This window comes from Diabrotica virgifera, chromosome 6 (assembly GCF_917563875.1).
Source record: "Diabrotica virgifera virgifera chromosome 6, PGI_DIABVI_V3a".
In the NCBI taxonomy this organism is placed as follows: domain Eukaryota; kingdom Metazoa; phylum Arthropoda; class Insecta; order Coleoptera; family Chrysomelidae; genus Diabrotica; species Diabrotica virgifera.
The window spans coordinates 248,280,640-248,308,588 of record NC_065448.1 but is presented as its reverse complement, the minus strand read 5'-3'; the positions used below and the strand labels follow the sequence as shown (position 1 = coordinate 248,308,588).

The window sequence follows — 27,949 nt, the reverse complement described above, 5'->3', positions numbered from 1 at the left end:
TTTAATTATTTGTGCTTAAATTAAAGGTATTTTTGTAAGAAATAACATATTAAAAAATGAGGATTGTTTACCGTACCATTATTAAATAAAAGTGAAATTACTGTTTCGAAATTTAACAAAGTTGGTAGTAGTGAGATCAGCTGCACTCATAATTATATCCGAAACGTACGTGTCAATCACATCACCTCGGTGGTCTAGTTGTTGAGCGTTCGGTCAGAGTTCGAAACGTCTCGGGTTCCAATCCTCTACGATTCATTTTTTTTTAGTTGTTTTAATAAAAAATTTTTGAAAGTGGTAGATAAGAAAGTTAGTTTAATATTTAAATAGAATACAATTACTTCGTTAAAATTATATAATAGAAGTATAACTTCTTACGTGCGTACAAAGTACACACACATTCTTTTTTTTAAACTCCTTTATTCTGCAATCTATCAGTAATGATAATAAGCGTCTTTGTTGATAAATGATTATGACATGTACAGGATGCTCCATTAAGCACCCTGTTTTATAATGTAGCTATTGCTAACTTTGTGGCATTACCTCTAATATTTACAATATGTTATTATTTACAAAGATATGTACATTACTAATTACTTAAACCTATTGTTTGAATTTTTTTGAAAAAAAAAAAAAATTAAACCAAGAAAAAATAATGAAAAAAAAATGATGAATTTTATTTGAAAATATTTATTATTATAGCGACACGCTTCATTTATTATTTTTTTTAATTGCTAATTTTAAATATTAACTTTTCTCAAAACGGAAGAATACGTCTCATGTTAAATTCACATGTGTTTCCTAAAATACAAAACCAGATTGTATAAAATTAATGGTTTTTTCAGGGTTTTTATGTCAACTTCTTAAAAACTACAGAAAGGTTCTCAGCTTTTAAAACGCCAGATTTAGTCATTTATCGCATTTTCTGGCCACATTCGTTCGTTGTTTTACACTTAATTTAATTTAATTTAATTGTTTCCGTAAACCACCAACGAAACATTATAATAAAAAGAACCATACTTTCCTATTACTTCTTAAAGATAATTTCTTTCAAATGTTAGCAGTGACTGCGGTTAAGATGGTTCATTCTGAAGTTCTAATTCTCGATGACGCGTTCGAGTATTTCGATTGGTATTTGACCAATGACTCGAGTGATATTGGCCTTCAATGCCTCAAACTTATTCTGTTTATTAATGTAGACTTTGGACTTTAGGTAGCCCCAAAAGAAAAAGTCTAGAGGTGTGATGTCACAGGATCTAGGCGGCTAATTCACTGGTCCAAAGCGTGAAATAAATTGTTCACCGAATCGTTTCCACAGTAAAGCTTTCAAGGGCTGTATGGCAAGTGGAGCATTCTTTTTGGAACCAAATTTCGTCTAGACCAAGAGCTTCAATTTCAGTCACTGAACAGTTTGATATCAGGGTGCGCTAACGGTCTCCATTCAGAGTAACATTCTGGCCGGCCTCTCTTTTAAAGAAATATGGAGCGATGATTCCACTGACCCATAAACCACACCAGATACAGTGCTCAACAATTGATAAGGATCACCTTAAAAATTGGCCAGTTTTAATGTCTCGAATTTCTTAAACCTGTTGTCCGATTAAAGTGAATTCTTTAACATGTTATAGCCTTATTCTTTAATAATATCGTTGCTAGACAGGTAAACTGTCATTTTATACAGGGTGTACCAATCAAACTGTGATTTTTTTTCTCAAACACCCTGTGGAATATTCTAGCATTTATAAAATACTGAAATTAAAGCCCGACTGTAGCCTCATGTTTTCTTAACATTCTGTTTTTGATTCATTCGCTTTTGTTGGATAATAAAAAAGTTAGGTTCTTTAACAACTAGCCTTGTTTTTCATCAATACAGGGTGTTTTTAAATAAGTATGGCAAACTTTAAGGAGTAATTCTGCATGAAAAAATAATGACAATTTGCTTTATAAACGTATAGTGTGTCCGCAAATGCTTCGTTTCCGAGATAGGGGGTGTTGAAATTTTTCTTACAAACTGACGATTTATTTATTGCTCTTGAACCGGTTGAGATATGCAAATGAAATTTGGTGGGTTTTAAGAGGTAGTTGTTGCGCATTTTTTGATGTACAATTAGGAATTTAATATTCACCATTGGTGCGCATACGGGTAATATGACCCTTATTATGAATTATTTATTAATGAATAGGGAACTTGCATATTTTTTTTTGTTACATAATAATGTTCAGTTTTGTTTAAAAATGAGATTTCCAAAATTTCACGCTTCAAAAACTCGTAATAACTTAGAAATACATATTTAAAGTCTTCTGCGGTATAAAATAGTTCATACGACCCGTGACGTCACATAGTTTTACATTAGTTATTATTATGGTTATATTTCGCTGTGTCTAGGTACACTCTAACGTGTACGCAAATAAAAAAAGTTAGGTACACGCGAATTAAACTTGATCAAGCCAGTGACTTCATTATTTAACGTGCGCAGTGACTGTATATTTTGGTACATGCTATTTTGATATGTTTAGTGTTTGTTTGATAGAAAAATACTTGTTAAGGGAAGGGAAGCAGAACTATTTAGATGTTTCAAACTTAATTGTAATAAATCAATGTACATATATATAAAAGTATATATTTAGGTTAGCAAAATAAATATATGTATTTAGTTGATATGACACGTACAAAATATTGCTAAAATAATTTTTATCCGTAAGTTATATATTATAATCAACTATTCTAAATGGGAAATAAGCCACAATTTAACTAAAAAAATGATTTTTTTAACGTTTCGACGTCCAAATCGGATGTCATTGTCAAAATACAAAAATTAGTCAGATTAAATAAATGATTAGAAATTTTTTTTACTAAGCAACACCATTTTTGTTTAATTTAATAATATTTTGTATTTTGACAACGACGTCCGATTTAGACGTCGAAACGTTAATAAAATCATTTTTTGGTTAAATTGTGGCTTAGTTCCCATTTAGAATAGTTGATTACAAAAATGCCACAAGGATAATAGCTTCAGAACAAGTTAATTATTATTGTGAAAGCTTTAGGTCTAATACATACTATTTCATTTATAACTAAAAAAATATATATTAATTTATAGTCTCTTATCTTTTTCGTACTGTTTTAAAATGTTCTTAAACTCATTAAAAGAACTAAATAATTGTCCACACTCCGTAGTTAATTTAAAAACAAACACTAAACAAATAAAAAATAAGAAATCACTGACACTCTAACTTTTTTATTTGCGTACATGGTAACGTATACCTAGACACAATCTTATATTTAGGTATATTCTTCTTCTCCTTCTTTAGTTTATTGGCCTCCACCTACTTGGGTATTTGGCAAGCTCATCGTCGTGGAATAAGTCAAAAATATTTATATTCTAATGACATTTATCGTATGTCATTGTAATAATATATACCAGTTTGTTAAAATTGTAGTTTTATACTGTTTTTGAAGGAAAGGAACAAAGGTTTACTATTGAAAATAAAACCATTTTGTAAAAGTACGAATTTTTCTATGAATAGTTCAAATGATCAAAAACACTTGTAACGTCACATACATGTATTTTCTACTGACGTTTATAACGTCTAATTTAAAATTCTGTTTACTTTATTGGAAAAATGTAAATGTAAAACCAAGTGACGTCACGAAGCGTTTTGGACCACCTGTTTTAATTTGAATTTTTAATCGTCTTTAGGGGCCAAACGAAAGACAAACAAAACTTTTTTATCTTTGATACATGTTTTAAATTATGTTGTGTTGTGATTTATAACATTTTTTTCGAATTTAAAAATTTATGCAAGTTCCCAATTCTTACTCTTCAACTCTTATTGCTTTTATCTTTCAGACGCTCTACTTTGACTCCATTGTGCATTTCTACGTATTAACAGAAATGAAAATGAAGACCACATTAACCAATACCGACAAGTCGTTTAGATCAAATCTTAAAAGGATTATAAAAGAAAATAGTAGAAATTACGGTTGGCAATGGCCTGCAGTGGCTTATCTATTGTATTCAGAGTTACTACCCGAAGATCTAAAAGCCGTGTATAAAGAATTTGTACAGGATACGTCAAAAACGGATGTCTCTTATGAGTTACATTTGACTCAAACTTTTAGTCAGAATATTAATTACGATCTCGTTCATAATAAAGCAGATGCGATTGATAATATTGTCTCGTTGCGTAGTTTAATTCAGTGTGAAGACATTGATGTTCAAATAGCTGAAGTTTTTACGCAAATGGAAGCAATTAGAAGTAAGAATGTGCCGCACTTCCTGTATAATACGTAAGTTAATTAGTTTACCTGCAATTAAACTATTAATTGAGGTCCTTAGAACACAAGGGATAAGAGCCAAGTTTTGAGAAAATTTTGTTCAAAGTTCTAGCCAAATTTAAAAATCTACGTACATACTAGTCAGCATGTTTTCAATAACATGTCATATTTGATCATTTTATTGTTAGTTTATGTAGAAAGTTTGAAGCCCCCATGTTTTCTATGTGTTTGTTTGGGAGTCCATTTTTGTATTTAAAAACAAATTTTTTAAAATTGTCTCTTATACCCCTTGTGTTCTAAGGGCCTCAATTGTAACTTTTAAGTTGATGTGGTTACTACCACATTGTAACGTGAAGCCATATGGTCTCTAAGCACATTGATGTGATATTTAATATTTGTAAGAATTTTCTTTATTTAAATTTAACTTTCACCCTAGGTCAGAGGCCTAGTTCTGTATCAATTTAATTTTAATATTTTGTTTGTCAACAATTACTCTTCTATGAGGTTTTTATACCTATAATACGAAGCTCTGATTCTGATGATGGCATTTGCTATGCGTAAAGTACTTAGCTGATTTTGATAAATACTTTTTACATTAATACTATCAGTTTTTGAGAACATACACCTGTTGCCGTTTTGACTTATATAGAAGTATGTACGAGTCACACAGTCTTTTTCTATTCAAATAGATTTCCTACTATTCTTCTGTTATGGCGTATTTTTGTCATCGGCCACATTTCGGCACGTCCAAGCCCCCTGCTTTAAGATGTTGTGCGTATTATTTTAGGGTAGAAAAAACAAACCGGTCTACATAACCTTAAAAATTGCCAAAAACAATCTTAGGTTAGAATATCTCAAAAACCAGCGCGAATTTGGTACTCAAAACCTTCTGAAAAGTATACTTCATTTTCTGGGCTTGTCGACCTGTGTTACCAGTAAAATATAAGAATTTAAGTTTAGTTGATAAAACGAAAATTTTTCTGTTTTTATCATTTATATCATTATAGTCATTTTATATATTACTCTATTTATTTTTCAGTCGTGATATAAGTTGGCAAGACTGTCAAGAAATTGTTGAAGTTATTAGATTGTGCGCAGCTATGATGGAACATAAATTTAACACATTTAGCCAAAGACATTGGGATTTTGCTGTTTTGTCTCTAGTGTCATGGGCAACAAATTGTCTAAAATTTAAGGATTCATATGATTCACTTCAGGTATAGTATTATAATAGTATATTATGCAACGATCATTTAATGATGGTCATTATGAAGTGAGTATGACGGATACGAAACTAGCCGCCTAGCGGCGAGTTTCGTATAGAGTACGAGCTTCATAATGATAATTAAATGAAAGTGGTATACACGATTTTTTCTATGATCATTCACAACAAAAAATATATTCAAATTTATTAATTTTGTAACGAAAACAAATTAAGTAAGTAGTTATATGGTTAAATTAATTATTATTTTGTTGATACATACAGACATACATACACTTATATTTTCAATATTACAATAATTATTAAAATGAGTTTAAGAATACATTTTTAATATCCCTATCGACTTCAGACATTTTCTTAAAAAGATTTTAATTAATCAGTTTGTTTACATAATATTGAGAACTGTCAAAGCGTATGTATTTAACTCGCCATTGGTCACTGCGCATGTGCCACCTTCATCGCGAATGCTATATCGCGATTCTATAGGGCTTTTCATCGATTGTCATTTGTTTCGAGCTTCTGTCATGTGTCACATAATATTAATATATCTACATCATACGTCTTTGGTTTGTATCATTGGACATACCAATAACGTATGACGTAGATATAATAATATTTAGTGACACATGACAGAAGCTCGAAACAAATGACTGAATGAAAAGCCCTATTGGTTAAAAATCTGTATCGTAATGAACATCTGTATCATAATGAAGTTCATTATGATACAGGTAGTGAAACCGTAATTGATATATTATAGGGCTTTTCATCGATTGTCATTTGTTTCGAGCTTGTGTCATATGTTGTATAATCTGTGTATAATATTAATATACACGGATTATACGAAATATGACAAAAGCTCGAAACAAATGACTGTGAATAAAAAGCCCTGTTATAGTATGAAAATAGATAAAGGTTAAATTATAATATATTATTAGGAACATCACTAAAATAATTTAATTGGTTTCCAAACTATTTTTAAGGCATCGTACAAATGCTATCTTTTGGAACGAATCTCATATCAACGGATTTTTCTTCTACCATATCAGAATTATCCGTCGTTGTCGATCACCATTGCGAAGACTTCTAGATCTTCTGCAATATGGAATAATAATTGTCCTGCATTTGATATCTGAGTCCTTTTAGTCCAGGGCGCATCTGTTTTGAGATGGACGTTGAGAGGTGACTCAAATTTTTTTGCAGAAATTACTTGAAAATAACTCAAATAATAATATTTGAGTTATCCTCCCACTCAAAATGGTCCGGAACATTGTTTAAATAATCAAAATGTCAAAATATGAAGGAAAATTCAATTTTTTTTATTGGTTTTTTGATTATAACTTTAAAACTATTCATTTCTGAGAAAAGTTGTACTGGCATAAAAGTTGCGTAATTAAATTTTCTACAATACAGAATTGGTTAAAAATTTAAAAAATAGTAACCCTTGTTGCAAAATAGCAATAATTGCGAAAAAAACCATACAAAAACAAGTATTCGCATTTTACGTTACTCAACCATTTACGCTACACTTAGGACCTTCATATTTTACCCAGAAAAACTTCATGATATAGTAAAATAAAACTGTAAATTTCATTAAGATCGGTTTAACAGATTTTGCAAAATAAATTTTGCAATCCAGCTTTCGCAAAAAAATTTAATTTTTTTAAAATGTTGCAGGACTGAAAATAAAGCAGATAGCAAGTTGAATTATTTTTTGCTTATAGAAGTGTACTGTACCTTTCATTTTCAGTTTGCAAAATTAAAATCGATTAATTACCACGGCGTCAGGAAATTTTTTAAATAAACGTTAATTTTTGGTGCTACGCGCAGGACAGTGGTGTTCGATTCACACAAGTTGATTTCCACCAAAATTTCTTCCAATCTTTATCTAATATATTATTTTCTTACTCTTTATTTTGTTGTATTTTAATATTTTAATTCCACAAAAATCAAACTAATTTTATTATTGTTTGTGAAATATTGTTTAAACAATTGTATATGTTTAAAAATAATAAACTTTTATTTTATATGTTAAAATATCTGAACAAAGAAAGTTTTTGCTAAAAAAAGTGGTACTTCAAAAGATAGAGTATGTATTTTTATTTTGCAATAAACAAATTTATTTATTTATATCCAAATGTAATAAAAATTAAAATGTATCAATCATTATCAAAGGTCATTGGAATGCCCAATCAGGGTAAACTATCCGCTGGCCTGCGCGTAGCACCAATAATTAATGTTTATTTAAAAAAATTCCTGACGCCGTGGTAGTTAATCGATTTTAATTTTGAAAATTGCAAATGAGTTACAGTACACTTCTATAAACAAAAAAAATTTCAACTTGCTACCTGCTTTATTTTCAGTCCTGTAACATTTTGAAGAAATGAATTTTTTTTGCGAAAGCTGGATTGCAAAATCTATTGAACCGATCTTAATGAAATTTACAGTGTTACAGTGTAAAACCTGAAGATCCTAAGTGTAGCGTAAATGGTTGAAAAACATAAAATGCGAATACTTGTTTTTGCATGTTTTTTTCGCAATTATTGCTATCTTGCAACAAGGGTGACTATTTTTTAAATTTTTAACCAATTCTATATTGTAGGAAATTTAATTACGCAACTTTTATGTTAGTACAACTTTTCTAGGAAATTAATACTTTTAAAGTTATAATCAAAAAACGAAGAAAAAAATCGAATTTTTCCTTCATTTTTTGACATTTTAATTATTTAAACAATGTTCCGGACCTTTTTGAGAGGGAGGATAACTCAAATATTATTATTTGAGTTATTTTCAAGCAATTTCTGCAAAAAAATTTGAGTCACCTCTCAACGTCCAAATGTACCAATATTTTTACAAATGCGCCCTGGTCTAATTCACAAATGTTTTTTTAACCAAGAAACTTGTTTTCTTCCTACGCCTCTACTGCCCTCTATTTTGCCTTTAACGGTCAGTTGTAGTCTATATCAATTTCCCCTCGCTATATGTCCTAATTAAGGCATTTTACGATGTTTAACAGTCTTTAATAATTCTCTATCTTTGTTGACCCTTCTTAGTACTTCCTCATTAGTTTTTCTAACTGTCCAAGGTATCTTCAGCATCCGTCTATGAATCCATATTTCCAATGCTTCAATTCTGTTCATTTTTGATATTTTTAGAGTCCACACTTCTGCATTATACAAAAGTACATACCAAATATAGCACTTAACCATTCTTTGTCTTAGTTCTAAACTGAGATGATTATTGCAAATAAATGGCTTCATTTTCATAAAAGTAGTTTTAGTCATGTTTCACTTCATGGTTATTCATGAAATATTTTGAACTTACAAATCCTGTTTTAGTACCAAGCAATACTCTGTTCGGTGGTTAGTTTATACGTCAATACAGACAACAAGATTAAAGAATTAAAACAAAAGGATGTATCAAGCAGTTTTGTTGACGAATGGCAAGATGTTTTGGTGGAAAGTATACATTCTGATTTATTACAAACATGGCTATATCTCGCTGGTAAGTAGTGTTGTGAATTATTAAAAATAATTATTGAAATTTATGATTTTTTCTTAGTTTAATTAAAATTTACCATACACTTTTGGAGTCCTTCTTTTCTTCCTTAGGTGCTGTTTCCTTTACCAAGGTTGGTTATCATTACGGGTATCTTCACCTTTGATACTGCTATCCTAACCACTTCAACAGAGTTACAATTGTACCGTTGTCTCCAATTGTCTACTCAGGATATACGTCGTCGGCCTATGTTTCTCGTGCCCAGTATCTTTCCCTGTACAATGATCTGCAGCAACGCATATCTCTCATCTTTCATGACATGACCTAGTTACTTTAATTTTCTTATATTAATTGTATTTAATATCTCCTTTTCTTTGATCATTCCTTTAAAACGTCGTTGTTCGTAATGACGACCTTATCGACTTATTCTTCATCAGATGCGAATCCACTAATGGATGTTAGCGATCATATTTTCCATTAACTCTCTGTTTCTTGCAATGTGTATCAGAAATTGTATGTCGTTAATCCCTGTCCATTGCCTTATGTTTCGAGGCCAGGACATTTTCTTGCGTCTCATTCCTCTCTTGCCTTCAATTTTACCCTCGATTATAAGTTGAAGGAACTGGGCCCTGATTCTAAATCAAATTTCGACACTTATACAAGTCGCTTTCAATATGGCGACGTCGAAATGCGACTGTGCGAGCCTTGTGGATTTTAGTTGAACTAACGAAATGACGTCACGAAATAGCGACTATCGAAATTAATAGCGACTCCAAAAAAGTGGTTGATATTATAATTTCGATGTCGAAATTATTTGACACGGAGATGAATGAATGGCCAAAAGCGAGGTTAGGTTTAGTTTAGATGTGTTTTGTTTATTTCTTGCAAGGAAAACTAAAGCAAAAGGTATTAATATGGCTGGGTTTAATTGAAATTTGCTTGTTTTGAGGACGTAGATAGAATAGTATTAAATTAGAAATATAATAATTGAGAATGTCCACAACATGAATCATCAACTCAATGAAAGATGTAAGGTAATAATCTGGGAAAATTGGTAAAAAACAAGGAAAATTAATTACCAGCTATTTTATTGCTGGACATGCTGAAATCAAATCTTAAGATTTCCTATATTGGTAATATAGCTGTGCAAAGTCCACAGAAAGTGTGCTATTTTGTTTATAAACAAATTAGCGCCCCGAAATCTTTTTTTTAATTATTGCTCTATAACTCCGAAAATTTAACTTTAAACCAAAACACTCGCATAAAAATTGACAGTAATTTAATTCTGCACATTGATAATTTATTCCAATTTCCTTCGACGGAAATTTTCCTCGGAAAATTCGGGTTTTCCAAACAAAATCTTTAATTAACTAAAATTTGAGAGAAGTAATTATTTATCAATAATTAAATAATTTGGTGACAGTGACATAAATCTTTTTTGTTATGAGTGTCTTGAAGATATGAAAATTTGTATGTACAAAGATTACCGGAATTAAAAGGTATCTAATGGTTCAAAGATTAAAATCCTGTTGTTTATAACTCTGTCGCAAATGCCGGTCAAATTTAACCGGTTATACCTGGAATCACTCCTCGCAATTCAATTTTTTTTTCTTCGAAAAGGGCACAGAAGCCGTGCCCTTTTCAACAGCGTTAACTTAATTTAATTTAATCTAATATTTTCTGAGGGGTTCTATTTGTTTATAAACCAAAAAAATGTTTCTTGTAAAATCCTGTAAGGTACGTTGAATAGGTATAGTGCTTTTTTATACGAAAATCATAGTTATTCTGGTGTATCATAATCTTTCTGGTTATTATTTCGACCGAAATTTTTTAATTAACATTTTATTTATTGCTAAACTATTGGTTAGATTGTCGCCGGTCTCCTGATATACAGAGAGGGGCTAAATTATGGAATAAATTCATTTTCTCTAAAATGGACGATCTTAGAGAAAAATCCCGAAACAGGTCGATTTTTATTTTTAAATTAATTTTTTTTGGCATATATTTCAAACTAGTGACGTCATCCATCCGAGCGTGATGACGTAATCGATTATTTTTTAAATAGGAATAGGGGTTCGTGTTGTAGCTCATTTACAAAGGCGTTCAATTCTCTATTCAGTATAGGGCTTTTCATTCACAGTCATTTATTTCAAGCTTCTGTCATATTTCGTAAAATCCGTAAATATTAATATTATACACAGATTATTCAACATATGACAGGAGCTCGAAACAAATGACAATCGATGAAAAGCCCTATTATAAACATTAATATCATTATTTATACAGGAAGGCCAAAAAAATTTTTGAATTAAATTAATTGACGCAAGAAGAACAATGCATGTAATTTATTTAACTGAAAATACATTCTATTGCTGTCAGAAAATAGAAAAAAATGTTTATTTTGCAAATAAACATTGCTTTTAGCTTAAATTAAATGTTCAAACTGCCAACAGGTAGGAGGGAGGGTGTTTGTGATTTAATTTAAGCGAAAAGAAATGTTTATTTGTGAAATAAACCTTTTTTTCTATTTTCTGACAGCAGTACAATGTATTTTGAGTTAAATAAATTACATACATTCTTCTTTTTGCACCAATTAATTTAATTTAAAAATTATTTTTTGGCAACCCTGTATAAATACCTAATGATATTAATGTTTATATTACTGAATAGAGAATTGAACGCCCTTTCAAATGACCTACCACACGACCCCTATTCCTATTAACAAAATTATCGATTATGTTATCACGCTCAGATGGATGACGTCACTAGTATGAAATATATGCCAAAAAATTGTAATTTAAAAATAAAAATCGACCTCTTTCGGGATTTTGCTCCAAAATCGTCCGTTTTAATCTTTCATGTCATCAATTATTTAATTATTGATAAATAATTAGGTACTTCCCTAAAATTTTAATTGAAAATTGCAGATTTTTTGGGAAAACTCGGATTTTCTGAGTAAAATTTTTGTTGAAGGAAATCGGAAAAAAAATCACTTTGTGCAGAACTAAATTACGGTGAATTTTTATTTGAGTGTTTTTGGCTCAAAGGAAAAATTTTAGGAGTTACAGACCACTAATTGAAAAAAAAAGAAGATTTAGGAGTGCTAATTTGTTTATAAATAAAATAACACACTTTCTGCGGACTTGTCATACCCCATATTACTAATATATGCAATCTTAAGATTCGATTTTAGCAATAAAATAGCTGGTAAATAATTTTTCCCAAAAATGGCATTTTTTCGATAATTTTCCCAGACTATCAACAAATTCCAATAAACCGGAGCGCCAACCCAAATTCTGAGCAGTCTCAACATGATAAGGTTAATATCCCCAGTTGTAACTAATATCGAAATGAATAAGAATCGCTATACTCTGCGGCTGTCATGGCGGTGTCGAAATGAAATTGCGACTGTCGAAATGAATTAGAATCAGGCCCCTGATATTTTTCGTTTCGGATGATGTGACCCAGATATGCCGTTTTCCTTTTCTTGATGGTTTTGAAAAGTTAGCGTTCTTGGTTGGTTCTTTTAAGGACATCTACATTTGTGAGTTTCGCCGTCCATGGTACCTTTAGGATACTGCGATGAAGCCACCTTTCGAAGTGTTCTAATCTGTTTATATCCCTCGTTTTGAGTGTCCAGCCCTCTAGCCCATACGTAGCACTTATTGCCCATATAGCAGCACCGACCATACGTAACACTTAGTAAACCTTAGTTTTGAGTTGAAGATCGAACTCTGAACAGGTCAGTACATTTTTGGTATGTCCCGTGGGTGTTCGGGAAAGATTAACTTAAATTAAAATAAGTGTAAAAACAACAACTTGTCAATAATATATTTATTTGTATCGGTAAAATAGCGTGAAAATTTCTCGAAAGAGGGTTTATTATTCTTTGCAAGTATGGTGGTGTGTCCGCGCCGAGTGTTGCTGTGACTATACTGAAAAAAACCACAAACGCTAATATGTTTGTGTTTCTACCATCTGGCCAGAAAGGCAATAAATTAGAATCATTTCTGCGGTTTTAAGAAACGTCTTCGAATGCATTTCCAAAGTGAGTTATTGGGTCTATTGAATAAAAATAAGTATTTGCTTTTACTTCCTCTTATTTAAGTATTTACTTAATAGTAATGGATTTAAAGCATTAAAGAAATAACTTTATTCAAGTACTATTAAGTAAATACTTAAATTCGTGTAAGTAAAAGCAAATACTTCTTTTTATTCAATAGACCCATTGAAATTAAGGTCTGATAAGGTAATTAATTTATGGGGAATTCAGTTTGTTAAACTGAACACACCAAAAACATCTGGTTAGGGATACATTTCGTTTCGTAAAACTTAACGGTCCTTCTTAACATCTGGTTTGTATATTAAATGTGAATTTTATATGACCCATATTATTTCGTTTTGAGAAAAAAGTTAATATTTAAAATTAGCAATTAAACAAAATAATAAATGAAGCGTGTCGCTATAAGTATTAATCTCTAATCCCATTCGCTTACTTTATTCTCTGAAATACAAGATCGAGTAACAAGTAACAAGTTGTTGAAGATCGACTATGTTGTCACAAATTAACCGCTTAACGTGCTTACCCGAGTTAACTCGGTTTTAAACTACGTTTCTATTTTCGCTTAACCGAGTTAACTCGTGTTTAAAATATTTGTACGATATATAAGGCGCCTACGCGTTTTAACTCCTCTAGCGCTAAATAACGGTATCCCCACTTGCATGGGCGCCCATACCTATGGGCAGGGGGACCGTGGCCCTCCTCCCTAGCTTTTCGGGTGCTTTAAACTATATATGGTTATCCAAAGTATACGAAATGTAATCTGCAACATCTTCACGTCTGCCCCCCCCCTAAAAATTTTTATATGGGCACCCATGCCCACTTGTTTTCTCGTTTCTAATTTTAAACTTTCTACGATCGACTGCCGACTGGGGTGGAATCACGATGAGTAGAATTCTATTTTGCTGACGTCACGTTCTGCCCTGACTGTGGCGTACCTTTGTGTGTAACCCCTTGTTTTAGAGTGTATCACACTGTTAGTAATATTTGACATTATTATACTGGAATAATTGCGATTTTCTTCTCTTACTTGTAGTATTTTGTATGTAAAAAGTTACGACCGAGTTAACTCGGGTGAGCGCATGAGGGTATTTGTTATTTTATATTTTTCTAACAAAATATGCGTTTTTTTACTTTAGATTATATCTAGTGACAATAGTCTTGTTCGTAGTTTATTTTACTGTAATAAAATAAATAGGTAATTTTTTGACGTATTTTTGCAAATAAATGTGTGCGTTAAGCGGTTAAGACACCATCATCAGCATATCGTATTTTGTTGATGAATACTCCATTCACTTTGATTCCCATCTCTGCATCTTCCAAAGACTCTTAAAATATGGCTTCCGAATAAATGTTAAATAAAAGAGGGGAAAGCACACATCCCTGCCGAATACCCCTTCTGATATGTATGGATTTGGATATAGAATTGTATATTTTTAATTGTGGCGTTTGATACCAGTACAAGTTTTCAATGCATCTTATGTCTTTTTGGTCTATATAAAGTTTCCTTGAAGATCTGCATTAACTTGCGCTGTTGGACACGATCAAACGCTCTTTCGCAATCTAAAAAGCATAGGAACACGTCCTTCCTCTGATTGTAACAATTTTGGACCAACACCTGTGTTGCTACTATTGCTTCTCTTGTTCCTAAAACTTGTCTAAACCCGAACTGAGAATCACTGATGTATTTTTGTATAATGTTTGATGTAGTATTTTTTAAGAATATCTTTAAAGTGTGACTCAATGAGTGTGTGATCCTCACATCTTTTTGCATTGACTTTCTTGGGTAAAGGAATCGACCCAACTTATTTTTAAAATTCTTCTATAAGGTGACATCTCTTCTATAACTTATATCCATTTTTAGCATTCAATCCTCCAGTGCATATAATAACACAGAAAATACCTCAGTATTCATACTTTGAGTTGCAGACCCAGATCATTGCTGCAAAGTATGTACTTTTCTCATATTGTTGAATGTTGATCGGTCTTTTCCTATACGTATTTTTTAAGTTATACTTCTTTAGGCACGAGGGTGAATTGTTACATTCCATGGGGCATGCGCGCACACCGACAGTATGGTATTAGTCGCTACATCTTTTAAGTTATGTAGCGCAAATAAGGTGTGCGTGAAAAGAATATATTATTAGTGTTTTTAGTAAATATATTTATTACAACTTTTGTGTCTTTGGATTTGTCTTCCTTGGGAATAAGATATTTTATAATAATAGTAAGTATATTTAAAGCATTTTTGTATAAATAAAAATAAAAATGTATACCATTTTTATTCATTCAGTTGCGGTGCGAAACCAAAACTGTCTTAATTTTTACTCAGATCAGAGAGTGCAGCCAGCACTCTTATCGACGATTTCACCTCTTTTTAGAGGTTCATCAGAGACTGCATAGGCTGCTTTTCTCTGGCCCAGGTAAAAATCTTCGACATATCCATCTCCCACCGCAACTGACGAGATGGTAGTAGGTGCCTAGCGGCATCTGCTAAATAAAAGACTAAGTTTTTCAACCTAATAAAAATATTTGTAAATTAAATATCTTAAAAAGATTTTTAATTGAAAAACTTTATTGGCCCATTTCCTGGTGACAACCTCCAAGGCTTCTACAATATGCAAGCACATGGATGCTGCAGTGAAGACTAAGGGGAAGGAATTCTACACTATGCAATTCACAACCCCCCGTCTGCAGCGTGGTAAAGTTCCAGCGGAAAATGGACCTAGTTACTCTATAGGAGTAATACTAATAAAAATAAAAATGCACCGCAACTGAATGAATAAAAATGGTATACATTTTTATTTTTATTAGTATTACTCCTATAGAGTAACTAGGTCCATTTTCCGCTGGAACTTTACCACGCTGCAGACGGGGGTTGTGAATTGCATAGTGTAGAATTCCTTCCCCTTAGTCTTCACTGCAGCATCCATGTGCTTGCATATTGTAGAAGCCTTGGAGGTTGTCACCAGGAAATGGGCCAATAAAGTTTTTCAATTAAAAATCTTTTAAAGATATTTAATTTACAAATATTTTTATTAGGTTGAAAAACTTAGTCTTTCATTTTTGTATACTTTACTTGGTCTATTAAATTTGTCAGTATGTATGAGAAATCTTGTAACCTGTCAAAGCAAAGGGAATATAGCTCAGTGGTAGAGCGTGTGACCGGAGATCGAGAGGTTCCCGGTTCGAATCCGTTTTTCTATTTTTTTTTATTTTTGGTATTGTTTTAATAAAAATTTTTTGGAAAGTAGTAAGTAAAAATTAGTTTAATCTTTAAATAAAATACAAATAACCTGTTGAAACTATATTTATTTCTGCTCCGTACGTCATAATAGGAAGAACGCATTGGTCAAATGTCTTCCGTTTCATAGCTATCGAGATGTTGATTTAAATATGTCTCTTAGTGAACCATACGCCGCCTATGCAAGTGTTATTCGTCGTTGTGTATTTGTATTCTACTATGTATACTATTCTGTCGGATTGTATTTTGCATTCTATATTCTATTTTAAATTTGTAGATAAACTTAAGGACAAGAAGGATATTATGAAATATATACCCCTGATACAAGAATTATCGAAGCTCCTTGATAACATAAACTGTGATACAATATTTAAACTAAGCGAATCGGAATTACCAAAGTGGACAAAATTCTTAAAGCAAGGTTGTGTCTTGCTGGTAAACTCGCAGCCAAACTTGCAATCTTGGGGATATAAAATGTTGTTGGTTTTGGTACCAGGTTTGGTCAAAATTGATAATGAAGCTGTTATTACTAATACTCCGCATCAAAATGGCCTGATTTTCGAGCAGTTTAAGGAAAAATTGGTGGAAACACACGAAATTATTAATAGCATGCTCATGGGCTTCAAGTAAGTATCAAATCTTAACCTTAAGTACCTTTTAATCCAAAAGCAACAGGTTAACGTTATTAACTTACCAGCTCTATTAAATAAATAACAATAATGAGGGGAAATATTAATATATAATAATATTGGATTCATCACAAAATACACAATTCATTACAACACAATTTATTATATACAAGATACAATTCTGAAAATGAATAATTATTTATATGGAAAATAAGCCACAATTAAATTGAAAAATAATTTTATTAACGTTTCGGCGCCCAAATCGGGTGTCGTTGTCAAACTACAAAAAACTATCTACTAAATTAAACAAAAATGTTGTTGCTAAGTAAAAATTCTTCTAATAATTTATTTAATCTGACTCATTTATATTGGCAATTCAGATTATATTATACATTTTAAAGTAGAAGATTTTAAAATGATATTGCCAATATTTATGATTTAAATATTGGCAACATCATTTTAAAATAAAATTATTTTTTCAATTTAATTGTGGCTTATTTCCCATATAAATAATTAATCATAAAAATTCCACAAGGAAATAGCTTCAGAACAACATACATCTGAAAATGAAAACTGCAAAAATAGGAAGAATCACAAATAGAGTGCAAACATCAATATTTAATTGGTTTGGTACCTAGACTAGAAGACGGTTCATAAGTTGAAGATATGTTGCTCTGTTTATATCTTGTAAACGCTAAAAAAGAGAGAATAAGTAAATAACATGAATGAAATATTTGACATGTAGATGTCTCTGTTAGCAGCTTATTATTATGAATCTAAGGAAAATAATCAACTAGTCTTTAAGTAAGTGCGATCTAAGCCCTAAACAAGTGAGTAATATCTTAACATTTGGTTTTAATATTCGAACTACCACAGAAAGTTTGGGAGTTAATGATAAAACTCCACGCGAGCCGATTGTTAAGGCTTCGCGTAGCTGTCACTCTTTTACCACATAGTGGTGTAAATCAACTTACAAGTACCCAGTTCCACAGCAAGTTAATAAAATAAAAACAGTACTCACCCCAAGAGATATTAGACGATATAAATTAATTTTGTAAAGAAACATCGTCTTAAGTAGACACAAGACATTACAAAAATATTGCCACTTCCGCGATTTAAACTGAGACTGAAATGACGGAAGGGAACGGAAGTCAAGAGTTGCCAACTGACAAATGAAGTGCGGCATAGAAAATGTATATATGTATAACTATGATTAACTTAATCATTGCCTTTGAATACGGGAACGATAAACAGTTGTGTGTTGTGTGATAGATATAAAATATTTACGTGATAAAAGAAGAGGGCTCCAACTATTTTTAGATAAAAAGTAAAACAGAAAGTTAAGAAATGAATAAAATCAATAGAAATTGGAATAAAATAATGACTTGTTAAATATAATGTGTTTTAGTATTATACTTCATATTTTTAGGTTGGGTGAAGATAGTTGCAGAGTTGAACCGATGACAGATTCGTATACTTATACTCTGGCGTATCTACTTCTTTGGGATGTTCTTTTGACGCTGTGCGATAGTGCTAGCACTGAACTTCGTTTCCAATATGCTGATTGGCTCAGGTATTTATTTTTGTTTCCTCTATTACAATTAACATAGTAAAAGCAAGTATCTTCCTAATAAATTTGAGAAATTTTTAGTAATAATTAGTTAAAATCCTTTATAAAAGGTATATAGACCAGTAAGGATCTGTGAAAAAACGTCTATTTTTGGATGTGAAAGGTGGCATTCGGATTTTTGCAGATAAAGTTAGGTGACACCTTCAGTAATAATAATTGACTTATGCTCCTTCTCAAATATGCCCGGAACATTATTAAAAAAATGAAAATATTTAAAAATTTCGAAAAACGTCGATTTTTTTCTGCTTTCTTTGCTCTTAACTTTAAAACGATTCGTTTTGGAACAAAGTCGTACAGAAATAAAATAAAGATAATTGAATTTTGTATGATATACGACTGGTCAAAAATGTCTTAACGTATTACGTTTTCTGCAATATAGCAATAAATACAAAATAAGGGGGCAAAATACGCCTGTTGTTATTCAATGTTTTTAACCACTTTGGTGGCACTTAGAACCTTAGTAATTCGCTTAGGAAATTCTTTGTAACATACTTAAATCGTGTACCAATTTCATTAAAATCGACCTAATAGATTTTGCATAATAAATTTGCAATCTAAATGTTTTTAAAAAAGTTCAAATTTTTTAAAATCTTTCTGAACAAAAAGTAGACCATTTAGAAGTTGTCTAATTTTTTTACATATAAAGAGGTGCTCTACCTATCTAATACACTTTACAGAATTAAAATCGGATTATTGAATGGGCCTCAGCAATGTTTTAAACTTATAAACAATTTTTTGGCTTATAAACAAATAGCTTTGTTTAATAATAAAAAAATTAATTTTTAGCAATGCAAATAATTAAAACCGGTATAACTTGACTTAAACTTTCAAATGCTGTCAGCAGAATTGCTATTTTATTTTTTAATCAAAAGTTATTCGCGTTCAAAAATTGCAATTTTTCGAATTTTTGAAAGTTCCACTGCGTTTATCTCGAAAACTATGCATCCTACGAAAAAACTTGTAAGAACATTTTTTGCTTAGAATTACCCAAGAAATACAAAAAAATGTTTTTATTTTGCGAAAAATCGATGTTATGTAATTCCTCAAGTTCTTTGTTTATAACAATCTTATCGACATCCGGATCAACTGTTACCCAAAAAAATCGTATTCTACGGGTCAAAAAATACATAAAAATCTTGGGTAAGTCTATCTAAATAAAGGAGCCCGTAGCACCCCCTCCTGGCCACAGGACTAATTTGTTTATAAGCCAAAAAATTGTTTATAACTTTAAAACATTGCTGAGGCTGCTTAAACAATCCAATTTCAATTCTGTAAAGTGCATTAGATAGGTGGAGTGTTTTTTTATATGTAAAAAAATTGACAAATCTTTGTATGTTCTAGTTTTTGTTGTGCAAGATTTTAAAAATTTTTAATTTTTTAAAAAAGTTTAGATTGCAAAATTATTATTCAAAATCTAGTAAGTCAATTTTAATGAAATTGGTGTACGGTTTTAGCACATTACAAAAATTTTCTAAGCAAATTAGGAAGGTTCCAAGTGTAACCTAAGTGATGGAAAATCATTGAATAAGGACAGGCTTGTTTTGCCCCCTTATTTTATATTTATTGCTATTTTGCAGCAAGGGTGATAAATTAAGACATTTTTAACCAATCGCATCTGATAAAAAATTTAATTATCTTTGTTTTATTCCTGTACGACTTTGTTCCAAAATGAATCGTTTTAAAGTTATAAGCAAAAAAAGTAGAAAAAAAAACGAAATTTTTTGAAATTTTTTATTTTTTTATTTTTTTTTATTAATGTTCCGGGCATATTTGAGAAGGAGCATAAATCAATTATTATTAACGAAGTTATCACCTAACTTTATCCGCAAAAATCTGAATGCCACCTCTCACATCCACCTAAAAACAGATCCTTACTGGTCTAATATTTAATTTAAAATTTCTTAAAGAGACATATCACAGAGCGTTTTAGAACTAAAGAGTTCATCAACAGTGCTGTTAACAGGTTGTTACGTGCGTGAGCCACCAAAATATAGGGGTGAAACACTTTAAATGTTGTACAGTCCCTTAACGACGTTCAACACTTTCGGCAAAGAATTAAGGATTTGCATGAAATTTTAGTATGTTATAGTTTACTTAAAAAAACTAAGACTTGATTTTTTTAAAATTGTTTTACCGTGCCGTTTAATTACTATTAAGGGTCAAGTTAAGTTTTAACATGGGCTCTTATGGGAATTCTTAAAAAGTTAATAACTTTTGACCCAAATTTACGATTTTTAATTATTTGTGCTTAATTAAACGTTTTTTTGTAAGGAATAACATATTAAAATATGAGGATTGTTTACTGTACCATTTATTTTTAATTTATTTATTATAATTAATTCCTTAATTTATTCCGTAAATTCCGTAATTTATTATAATTTATTTTTATAAAGTATTCAATACTGAAACATATGATTTGAGTATTCTGCTATAAATGCGGTGTTACCAACTTTCGCTTGCATATAAGTTTCCCCCCTTTCCTCTGAGAGGCATACCCCGCAACGAAGGTGTAGAATGTCGTTTTAAGAAAATTTACATGTTTATATTAAATTAATTATGATGTTTAAAATAATCCTAAAATTTAACATCAGGTAACACAGGGCTTCCCACACCACGTGGCTTGCTCGTTCAGAGGGCAAATCCTCACCTTATGGACTGCAAATAGCAACTAAAGCTCAGTTTTAATGTGCTATAATTTGACTGACTGCTATTCTGCACAGATTTAGGTATGGATAAAGTATATTAATTCTGAACATCTTTTAGGAATGAAAATTTATTGAACACTTTTTTAAACAATCTGTTTAAATTGATGCCAACCGAAGTTCTACATTATGGTGAAGGGAAATCGAAGTGCATTATGGACCATTTTGTAAAGAAACCTCAAATGTGCGCAAAAGGTTTGTTGTTTGAAATGTATTTATGAAATCTAAATTTACTGATATTTAAGGGGGGGGGGGTATGGTTTGAAATTTTCAAACTTCATTATTTTGAATGAAAGTGCATAACTTCAAGAATACTCTCTGAAAATTTCGGATTGATCGGAGTAAAATTATCAGAGATACAGCATGTTGATTATTTCTACTTTCGACTCGATTTGTCGCTATTTCTGTAATGTATCCGTTCAACAACCGTTTTATTATTGCTAAGTGATGTATGTCCCTATGCCAATGCACTTTTAAAAGATCTGTTGGCATTTTTTGTAGCCGTTTGGAGAGTGTTTGTCACGTAGATCTTTAAGCAATGCATAGGGACATAGATCACTTAGCAACAATAAAAGGATATTTGTAAAAAGTGGCAGTTTAGTATGGTATAACTAGACCCAAACCCAGACACCCAAAGTGAAAGATATCCTCCAACACCAAATTGTTCTATATGGTCCACATACTGTTCAGTCAAAAGTTACACCATTTTGAGCGTCGGGTTTGGAGGGGGGGAGATGGGGGAGAAGTCGGTAAATTAATAGTTTTTTTTACGTTTGTCGTCAACATTTCTAAAACTATGCTTTAGCGTAAACAATGTTCTACATACAATTTAAAACAAAAAAGGTCCTATACATAATTGTTATAAAATCAAAAGTTACGGAGTGTGAAAAGTTTGGGGTTTCGATGCTTTTTATATTTTTTGGGTAATTTATAATATTATTACTGAAGAAAAAAATTTTTCTTTAACAGGATTGTGTTTTGTAAAGAAAATTTGCTATTTTAGTGACCTATGGTATGTTAGTGATAAGCCCTTGAAGAAACGCGAACCTCACCGCCCAAAATCATCATCAATTGCCCAAAAAATATAAAAAGTATCGAAAAACCTCCACATTTCACCCTCCGTAACTCTGGAACCATTGATTTTGTAACAATTATGTATAGAACATTTTTTGTTTTAAATTTGATGTAGAAAGTTCCTTTCGTACCTTATAGGCTATTGATTATATTCAAAATAAGATAAGTAGCTAAAAGGAACTACAACGTTAACGGGGTTTTATTATTTCATATGGTCAATGGACATCTATATATGAAAAAACCGCGGAGTGCTACCATTTAAAGGGGTGCGTTTTTGAGAAATGGGTGAATTAGTCCCTGGGCACAGGTTACATAAGGGTGAGTTCTATGCACTTTTGGTACAAACATATCTACATAAAACTTGTTCCTGGTTAAATTTCCTATCTAAATATCGCATTTTGAAGTCAATGATACTTTTTTTACAAAAATATATTCAAAAGGAAAAGCACAAAGAAACCCAAAAGAAAGAAATTTTGTTTTTTGTCCCATAACTTTTGTCCACGAGGATATAGGTATAGATATTGCTTTACAGAAAAAAAAACCTACATATTTCTTCTTTAAAATGTTGTTTAGTAGAGCTAATTAGGATTTATAGTTTTCGAAATATGATTTTTCAAAGTTCGCCACTCACAGCAATTTTGGGCAGTTTTCCTTGTTATTTCGCAAATATTGTTCTGTAACTTTTTTCTACGTAACTTTAGGCATATGTAATGGTACGTGTAAGAGGAATAGAAATCAATTACCTTTAAAATGTTCTATTGTATAATGTTGTACGACTTCTTTTTTCAAGATTTATACTTTTAACGATTTTTTATAATATAATATAAAAATAAAATAATATACAGGGTGGTTCATCTTATGTATGGTATCAGACTACAAAGACAAGGGCTGCCACAAGGAGCTGTCATCAGCTGTCAATTGTTCAACCTAATGATAAACGATGTGCTCGCAATGATTAGAAAGACACCTGGTGTTGATGCCCTCCTGTATGCCGATGACCTCCTAATATGGGCATCAAGTAGCAGTCTGAAAGCGCTCGAGGGAGTAATGAACCAGGCTCTCAAAAATCTAGAAAAATGGGCGGATAAAAACTGCCTAACTGTCAGTACAACCAAAACCGTATATCAAGTACTTACCCTTTCAACAAAGCAGACTGCTGTCAAGCTGACATACAAAGGAGTCGACCTGGAAAGAGAGGATGTAACAAAATACCTGGGGGTGTACATAGATAAGAAAATGACGTGGAAACCTCAAATCGACGACATTGCAGAGAAAGCCACAAAGAGATGTCGACTGCTCAAACGTCTCACAGCAACAAACTGGGGCGCCACGCAAGATGTCTTGGTAGCAACATACAAAACCTATGTCCGGCCGATACTAGAATATGGGAGTGAAGCTACAATAACTGCGAGTACAAACACCACCTCCAAGCTTGAAGTCGCCCAGAACACTGCCCTTCGCGTCATCACCGGTGCTCCAAAATCAACACCGACTACATCAATGGAAGCCCAGACCGGTATTGAACCAATACAATACCGCAGAGAGCAACACGCGTTAACCTTCTGGGAAAGGCAAAGACGAATACTTCCACAAAAATGGGACGAATATAGACAAGCAGCCTCACGTCTTAAAACACAAACCACTCCGCTTACAGTAGCAAATCAAATCATGGAAAAATACCACATTAACCTGTCGAAAGCCGCCCCCTTCCCAGCGCAAACTACACTCGCCCGCTGTCTACCAAACACAGAATTGCGTCTTGAAAACCATAACGACCCGAAGCACTTATCGTCAGACATTGTCCTAAGGAAAGCCGCCCTAGAGACGATACACACCAATTACCCAGCGCATGAGTGGCTCCACATCTACTGCGATGGCTCCTCGATGCCGGACTCGGGCAGAACAGGAGCAGGATATGTCTCAACGTTCTTCAAAGGCTCCAAAGCTGTGGGTTCCCCCTCTCACCAACTATGATGGCGAAATTGCTGCTATACACGAAGCCGCTAAAAGTCTCGAGAATCTCCAACACCCCCAAAAAGTTGCCTTCTTCATCGACTGCCAAGCCGCAATCCTCGCCCTGTCGACAAATCGATATACCGACTGTGCCCAAACAATATCTTGCCGGGTCCAACTATCGAACTTGCTGGAAAAAGGGTGGCTGATTACTTTACAATGGATCCCTAGTCATGTCGGTGTTGAAGGGAATGAAGCGGCGGATGAACTTGCAAAAGAAGGCACTACTCTTCCACAGCCCCCTAGCTTCCAATCGTACACATCAGCAAAGTCCACCATTAAAAGAGGAATCAAAGCGAAGATAAAAGACCAGCAAATACAAGCCGGTGCTGGAAAATCTTGGGCCCACCTAATAGAGTCACCAATCCCTCACAACTTGCCGAGACCCATCAGTGTAGCCGCGTTCAGAACAACTACGGGGCATGACTACCTGGCCTCCCATCTACATCGCATCGGCGTCCGTGAAAATGACAACTGCCCACTATGTAATCAGCCCCAGATGGATGCTGCTTACCTCCCAGAGTGCCCAGCCCTGATAACAGACCCACCCGAGGAGGATGAAGATCGCCTACGAGAAACGGCTCGTCTATACTGGTCAGCGCGCCGCCAAATGGCTAACATGCCAAGGGTGGGCGTTGGCTAGTAAGTAAGTAAGTAAGTCATCTTATTCGCCTCGGTCTCTGTACGGAAAACCACTTGATGTTTTAAAAAATTTTCTTCACAGAAATATACAGGGCCTTTAATACTACAACCTAAAAATAATGTGAATTATACAGGGTGTTCCAAAAAAGAGTGGTATATCAAAGTTATATTTTTTCTTATAGAATGCCCTATATCTGATGACATTATTGAATTGACCTTAAAAAATAAGCTATACTTTCATAAGGGTTCCCTATACCTAAATACAGGGTGTTTTGATTTATTTCGATTTTTATAAAAATGTAAGGTTTTAGAAAAAAATAAATATCTACGAATCTAAGAAGCAGTAACAAATTCTTTCTTGGATCTTAATAATAGACTATTTAGCATACTTAAACAGATGCTTATTGCAACAAAATTTCTTACAGGGTGGTCAAAATATGAGATTGTTCTATTAACAAATTCAAGCTGTAATAACTTACTTATTTTAAATGGAACACCCTGTATCTTACTAGTCTATCGCGTAGAAAATTTACTTAGCTTTCAATTTGTGTTAGGGTTTCCTATACGTATCAGCTTTCAATTTGTGTTAGGGTTTCCTATACCTATCTTTTTACAGGGTGGTCAAAATATTAGATTGTTCTATTAACAAATTCAAGCTGTAATATCTTACTTATTTTAAATGGAACACCCTGTATCTTACTAGTCTATCGAGTAGAAAATTTACTTAGCTTTCAATTCTTATTAGGGTTTCCTATACCTATCTAGCTGCATTTTTTAAATATTTAAAGATTTCCTAATTTGTAAGCTTTAAAAATTAGAATTAAGTACCTATGTCGTGGTTATGTACAATACATCACCAACACCGGCAATATACTTAAATATCTTAGTCAAGATAGTTTCATTAATAAAATTCACATTTTTATCATTTAATCACACAGAGTGTTCTTATTTTAAATGACATACTCGATATTCTATTCTTTATAATGGAAGATATTTAAAATCTCTTCAATTCCATGTTAACATTCTCAATACACATGTTATTCTGTAAATATAAATTCCCATGCTATTCTGTAAATACCCATTTTTACATATTTTTGTACAATAGGCTCGTTTTCGTCAAAGTAGCCATTGCATTTAATTGTTTGTAATTGCGATTTAAAGATTCAAACAAAAAGTGGTGTTCTTAAATTTACTTAATAACCGTTGGGTTAAGATATGGAAAATACTTATACGGAATAAAATATAATTTAAATATCTTCCAGAATACGGCATCTAATATAGGGTATGCAGTTTAAAATAAACATATTATCCAATTTCACATGTAGGCCAAAATCAACTAAAATAATACAACACTCTGTGTGATTACATAACAATGAAAATTTTATTATTAATGACAGTATCTTGTCTAAGTATATTGCCGGTGTTGGTGATCTGTTGTACATAAACACGACATAGGTACTTATGTAATTCTAATTTTTAAAGCTTACAAATTCGGAAATCTTTAAATATTTAAAAAATGAAGGGAGATAGGTATAGGAAACCCTAATAAGAATTGAAAGCTAAGTAAACTTTCTACTCGATAGACTAGTAAGCTACAGGGTGTACCATTTAAAATAAGTAAGTTATTACAGCTTGAATTTGTTAATAGAACAATCTCATATTTTGACCACCCTGTAAGAAATTTTGTTGCAATAAGCATCTGTTTAAGTATGCTAAATAGTCTATTATTAAGATCCAAGAAAGAATTTGTTACTGCTTCTTAGATTCGTAGATATTTATTTTTTTTCTAAAACCTTACATTTTTATAAAAATCGAAATAAATCAAAACACCCTGTATTTAGGTATAGGGAACCCTTATGAAAGTATAGCTTATTTTTTAAGGTCAATTCAATAATGTCATCAGATATAGGGCATTCTATAAGAAAAAATATAACTTTGATATACCACTCTTTTTTAGAACACCCTGTATAATTCACATTATTTTTATTGCCCTGTATATTTCTGTGAAGAAATTTTTTTAAAATATCAAGTGGTTTTCCGTACAGAGACCGAGGCGAATAAGATGAACCACCCTGTATAATATATAATATAATATTATAATATATATTATATAATGCGTAATATAAAAAAATATTATTTTTTACATTTTTTACGATTATTTTTTAAATTCCTCATAACTTTTTTTTTTCTTGTACATGAATGTACTATAATATATTGTTCAATAAAGGGGGCTTACTTTATCTTCTTTAAGATGGTGTATCATCTATATTTAAATAATGAAAATCAAGTGATTCTTTAACGATTTAACGACTAGTGTTAGGACAGGTGTGGGAGAGACTGATAAATTTCATGTGAAAGTAGGATTGCATGAAGGTTCTGTGCTTAGTCCGTATTTATTCTCATTAGTTTTGGACCAGATAACAGCGAAAATACAGGGTAACATTCCATGGTGCTTAATGTATGCTGATGATGTCGTGTTAGTAGGAAATAGTGAAAGAGACTTAGAACAAAAACTGGAACAGTGGAGACAAGCTCTGGAGGAAAAAGGTTTAAAACTTAGTAGGACAAAGACAGAGTATTTGGTAAAGATGGAGTTACTACAAATAAAATGGTATCTTTGGATGGTGGAATGATTGTGAAAAGCAATAGTTTTAAGTACCTAGGATCGGTATTACAGAGTAATGGAGAAATAGATGGAGATGCATGCAGTAGAATTAGGGCTGGATGGATGAAGTGGAAAGAAGCGAGTGGTGTGTTGTGTGACAGAAAAATTCCAATGAAGCTGAAGGGAAAATTCTATAAAACAGCCATAAGACCGGCTATGTGGAGTGACAAAGAAGGATAAAATTAGAAATGAGTATATTAGGGGAAGTCTAGGTGTGGCACCAATTGATGCCAAAATGAGAGAGCATAGGTTAAGATGGTTTGGTCATGTTCAACGTCGAGACGTTAATCACTCAAT

The 27,949-nt window shown here is 32.1% G+C and overlaps 1 protein-coding gene across 1 annotated transcript in view; it reads left to right on the top strand.

The window, feature by feature from the left end:
- The window catches only part of LOC126887489 (E3 ubiquitin-protein ligase listerin), a 76,591-nt gene that overhangs the window by 38,845 nt on the left and 9,797 nt on the right, over positions 1-27,949 (top strand). The window contains exons 12-17 of the mRNA XM_050655060.1: positions 3,849-4,288; positions 5,316-5,493; positions 8,834-8,999; positions 16,575-16,923; positions 18,356-18,499; positions 21,320-21,453. Coding sequence (XP_050511017.1) covers positions 3,849-4,288; positions 5,316-5,493; positions 8,834-8,999; positions 16,575-16,923; positions 18,356-18,499; positions 21,320-21,453 — 1,411 coding nt within the window. The remainder of the gene's footprint in view (positions 1-3,848; positions 4,289-5,315; positions 5,494-8,833; positions 9,000-16,574; positions 16,924-18,355; positions 18,500-21,319; positions 21,454-27,949) is intronic.